Source organism: Nannochloropsis gaditana, assembly GCF_000240725.1.
Source record: "Nannochloropsis gaditana CCMP526 unplaced genomic scaffold scaffold116, whole genome shotgun sequence".
NCBI classification, from domain to species: Eukaryota; class Eustigmatophyceae; order Eustigmatales; family Monodopsidaceae; genus Microchloropsis; species Microchloropsis gaditana.
The window spans coordinates 3,950-9,164 of record NW_005803837.1 but is presented as its reverse complement, the minus strand read 5'-3'; the positions used below and the strand labels follow the sequence as shown (position 1 = coordinate 9,164).

Sequence of the window (5,215 nt, the reverse complement as noted above, 5' to 3'; positions counted from 1 at the left end):
ACCCTTGAAGGCCGGCAAGGGCGCGTTGAAGAGGGGGGGGGGTCGTGGGAGGACGGGAGGGAGAGGACAAGGGCGACGCCCGGGGCGCTTCTGATGTGAATGCGCCAGACGAGATTTTTTAGAGGGCCGAGAGCGAAGGGCTATATTCCGATGATCATCGGAGAAGAAATGGCCCCACCCGCGTAAAGGGATGGCTCTCATGTTGACGACAGTCTAACATCATGTCTCATTTTATTTTTTTTGCACTCTCGTCGAAATGAAGCCACAAATTGCTCGACTTGCACCGCACGCACATGTGAACTTCACTACTTACTAATTCTTATGTTTTCAGTCACCCCCAAGTGCAGGGATCGCTCAAAACGGTCATATGTTTGCCAATTTCGATTCTCTTTTCTTGCAGCCCCTTTCCGCATCTGTCCCGATCTCCACGTTACTTCTAGAGATTCGGCTTTAGACAACACGAAGAGACAGCTGCGTTCCGAAACACCGAAACCCCAACTCTGTTCTGGTCCTCCTCCTGCATCCTCGTTCCGACACAGGCAAGCCCTCCTCCACTTTCACCGTCAGTGGAGCGATATCATTCCTATCTCCGAGGCTGCTCCTCCTTTCTTGTTTTTAGATTTTGTTCGGTAGCGTATTCATATCCCATATGTACACAAATGTGACGGCCAGCAACGGCAACAAAGGCCAGGGACGGAAAGGCGTCTCCTTCGAGACCAAACCGCAAACAAGCATACTGTCGCTAAGCTCGCTAGCCCTGCGGCAAAACTCCATTCTATACATGCGACAGTGAGAGCAATGCGTCAAGAATGCTTAATAGCAGTCGTGCCTCTCTCGTCTTTTTCTGTTTTCTTGGCGGTTCCTCGCCACTTTCCTGCATACCACAAACCCGTGCCTCCATGTGCCTCTAGGTCATTGACTCATGTACCTTACTAAATTTCTCGTCAGCTTTTTTCTTCTTCTTATCTCTATAGTGTGCGCACTCCATCAAAATCCCACGGTATCAATATCGCCGTGGCGCACGCCCCTGCAGGGTGACGCTAACCGCTCAAGCCTCCCTGGCTGAAGACCGAGGCCGCCGACGCTACGCGCGCCATATTTCCCGGCTGCACGCCTTTCGTGCTCTTATCCGCCTTCTTTCCCGCTTTTCCCTCCCCGGTTTTCTTCTCCTCTTTCTCCGCCTCCATGCTCTTCTCTGCCCTCCAACCCTTGTACCAATCGACAGTCCTCGCGATCCCTTCTTCGAACGACACCTTGGGCTGATAACCCAGCAGCTCTTGGGCTTTGCTGATGTTCGCGCACGTCCTAGGCACATCCCCCGGCTGATCCGGCAGGACTTTGATCACCGCCGCTTTTCCCACGTTTTTCTCCACCAGGCGGATAAAGTCCGACAAGCGGTACGGCGAGCCGTTGCCCAGGTTGAAAATCTGGTAGCCCAACGGCCGGTCCAGGGCACGCACCACGCCGTCGACGATGTCGTCGATGTAGGTGTAGTCCCGGGAGGAGGATCCGTCTCCAAACTGCTGGATCTCCAGCCCGCGGGAGACGCGGTCCACGAACTTGAAGGGCGCCATGTCGGGCCGGCCCCGGGGGCCGTACACCGTGAAGAAGCGCAAGCCGGTCACGTTCATCTTGTAGAGCGAGTGGTAGGTGTGGGTCATGAGCTCGCAGGCCTTCTTGGTGGCCGCGTAGGGAGAGACCGGGTTGTCCACGTAGTCGTCCTCGCCGAACTCCTCCAGGCTCGACCCCCCATACACCGAGCTGCTCGACGCCCACACGAAGCAGTCGTTGCCGTGGATGCGCGCCAGTTCCAGCAAGCGCGTGGTCCCGAGCATGTTGCTGTGGATGTAGATGAAAGGATCATCGATGGACGGCCGCACCCCAGCACGCGCCGCCATGTGCACCACGTGACGGGGCCGCTCTGTGATGAAGAGTTGTTCCATCGCATGCGCGTCGCATATGTCCGCCTCCACCACCCGCAAACGCGCCGACCCATGCTTGGCCAGGAGGTGGGCGACGTTGGCGCGCTTCAAGGAGGTGTCGTAGTAGTCGTTGAACTCGTCCACCACGACGACGGCGTCCCCGCGGCTCAAGAGATGGTCCGCCACGTGGCTACCTACGAATCCGGCCCCGCCCGTGACCAGGACTTTCTTCCCGCCCTCCACGGGAGGAGCGAGCAGAGAACCACGGTCCACACTCAAGAAGGAGTCAGCGTGTCGCTGCAGGTGGTCGGGCGTCTCGTCCGTGGCGAGCGAGGAGGTGTCCTCTTCGTCGCTGTCGTCTGTGGTGGTGGGGACCAGATCGGAGCCCGATGTCCGGGACTGATCGTCGTTCTCTTCCCCAACATTCTCTGCTTTGTCTGCGCGGCTTGTGGCTGCCGAGAAAGCAGGAGAGCTGCGCCGGTTTCCCCCCTCGCCCGTGTCAGAGGCCCCTGAGGCTTGCTGGGTCGAGGCGAGGCCGTTGCAGGACCCCACTACCTCGAGTTTACGAAGAGATTCTGCTCGTAAAGGCATGGGGATGCTTGTGACATCAGGCACCAGTAGGGCTGTGTCCATGTCGGAGCTGCTGTCGTGCTGCTGACGTTGATGTACGTATTCGTACGTCATATTTCGGTCGCTTGAAAAGAAGGTAAAAAGGGCTTGCTGCTTTTGCTGCCTCTGGAACGAGTACCGAACCTAGACGGTTGTACCCCCGTGTACTTGACTGTGATGGAAGGCGGCCTTGGGGCCGGTAAGGTGCACTTGGCTCAAGAAGTGGCTGGCTAGGACAGCGAGCTCGACGAGAGAGGCAGAGTGCAAAAACCCAGTTAGGGTGCGGTGAGTCGAGCACGAGGATGCGGCGGTGATGAGAGACGTGGTGCTAGGTGATGTGCAAAACAAAGCCCTCGACTAGTTCCCGTAAGTGAACGGGAGCCAAGAGATTCGTTTCTATAAAGTGCTTGCGTGGAGGTTGCTTTCCGCCTGACAGGAGGTGCAAATCTTGTGCGCGAGAAAGATGTGACGCGCGGAGCCGGGCGCTTCGATTAAATGAAGCGGGGTTTGGTGAGCTCTTAAAACACTGTAGATTGGTGTGTAAGTACGCAAGGACGGGGTATTAGTCAGTGAGGTTGAGTCAGGACAAACTAAGCAATGCTGCAATGTGTCGTCCACAGCAACGCAATTTGTGAACGCTACGCTATGCCAAGCCGCCGTCATTGACACATTGTTCGCAGTTTGGTCACTATCTAAGAGGTGGGATACGAAGCAAAGCCACAGGGCATCAATAGTTAGGTGAAAGACAGGTGAAAAGGCTCGCGAACAAGAAACGAGCGGCCCCGTGGCATCGAAGTGCTGATGAAAGGATCGCAAACGTCATCGTTGTGGAAAAAACTTCCTAAGACCAGTGCGGGCATAGAAGAACCACTTCACCGCGGCGAATATACAGTGCGAAGAAATATGACAAAAGAACGTTGATTGACATGTGAAATCCGACAGATTCCCACCAGGAGGAATGCCGACTGATTCAGACATGGAGCAACTGCAAAGAAAAGCGGGCGTGGCCGAGGAGAGGAAGACGATGATCCTTGGCACAGCCCGGAGTTTTCTCGCCCTCGTTAGCCACCACGTACACACCGGCACACTCACAAAGGACCTAACTATGGTTGTGTACATCTCTTACGGTGCATGGGAGCCCTGAGATGGCTTAGACACGCGTGAAATTGCATTTGGCCACCTCACCAGGCCTGGGCAAGTGGAGGAAAAGATCAGTGACGTGGTGTTAGCTCTCGCTCATAAGCGGGAGCAACAGCTCGTTCACGAGGCCACAATAACAAGGGATCACACCACGTAGTTCCGGCAAACGACCATAGCGCGATGTATAGAGCAGCTCAATAGAGCGAAAAGCTTTTGCGGTGTGGCCCGTGAAATGTTGACGGGTGACTTGGGGAGCTTTAGTTGCTTTGAGTCAAGAGGCAGTGCGACTGCTTGACCCTTCAAAGGCAATGGGCCGACGAATGCCGCGTACACTGTGAAATTTATCCTTTATTCGCGTTCCCGTATTCCAACTTCCTACAACGCCACCTTCTTTTGCGATCATGTTTGATGTAATGAAAAAGTGGATATGTTTTACAAACACGGCATTTCAGCCTCCCAACCTGGGTTGCCGTCGACTGGTTTCGTGAAAAGTCAATTCAATCGACCTGCCTGTATCCCCGGGAAATAACCCATATGTTCGTTAGCTTTTATTTCTTTCAGCGAGAGCATAGGGGCTCTCTTCGCTGCTATACTTCCCCTCTCTGTCACTCTTCCGCCACTGTCACTTTGCCGTTCAAACCATTGTGCTCCTCCCCTCTATCTTCCTCGCCTTCGTGCCCATGAAGCACTCCAAACAATCGATCCCTTTCGTCGAGCAACTCCACGTAAGACAGCTGCAATTGCTCTTCCCGCTTGGCCACACTGTCTGCCTGCGCATTTACCTCGGCCACGCGTGTCACAAGCGCCTTCTCTTCCATGGCCTTCAGCCTGCGAAAACATCCCACCTCCAAACGCATCTCATCTATCTGGTCTAGGGCCTCGCTCACACCGTGCAACAACGCTGTTGCGCGTTTCACATAGCCACCAGTGGCCAGATTTAAGCGTGTATCGAGTTTGCTCGCCCTTTTCCCAACCTTCTCCACGTGACCGGCCAAGGTATTGAATTCGTGGACAACTGCGGCCAGCCGATCCTGCTTGCTGGCGCCTGTCAGCCTCCCAAATGCCTGGCGGCCAGGAAAGTACGCAAGATCGTTGTATCCTTTCAGCCAGTCTCGCTCCAATGCCACTGGGCACATGTCCCCCTGCGAGTCGACACCCGCCCCTTCGCCCTTTCCACTTTCCTCGCTTCCACCCTCCCCTCCGTAAGAATCAACTGCCTTTCGGAGCTTCGCCGCTTCTTCTGCCACAAGATCACGCGCAGTGCTCAACATTTGCGGTGGTATGATGGGAAGGACCCCCCTGTCCCCGTCTGTTCCCTTACTGCTTCTTCCATTTCCTTTCCCCCCCGCCTCTCTGACCGGATACTTGGCCGCCTCCGCGCGCAACACAGCCAACAATTCTTGCTGCACCATCGCGTCCGCGGCCGCTATCTCGTCAGCCTCGGCTGTCGCGGCCCGGACCCGAGATGCGAACATGTCCGGGTCCACAATTCGTGGCCGGGGCAGCCCCCGCTTCAAGACCGCGGACCGTCGTGCCAGCTCCGC

At 55.8% G+C, this 5,215-nt stretch overlaps 1 protein-coding gene across 1 annotated transcript in view; it reads right to left on the bottom strand.

The window, feature by feature from the left end:
* Positions 1-4,276: 4,276 nt before the first annotated feature.
* The window catches only part of NGA_0587900 (cell division cycle 5-like protein), a gene marked incomplete at both ends in the record, with an annotated part of 3,237 nt that continues 2,298 nt past the window's right edge, over positions 4,277-5,215 (bottom strand). Inside the window, one exon of the mRNA XM_005855745.1 lies at positions 4,277-5,215. This exon is cut by the window's right edge and continues 2,298 nt beyond it. Coding sequence (XP_005855807.1) covers positions 4,277-5,215 — 939 coding nt within the window.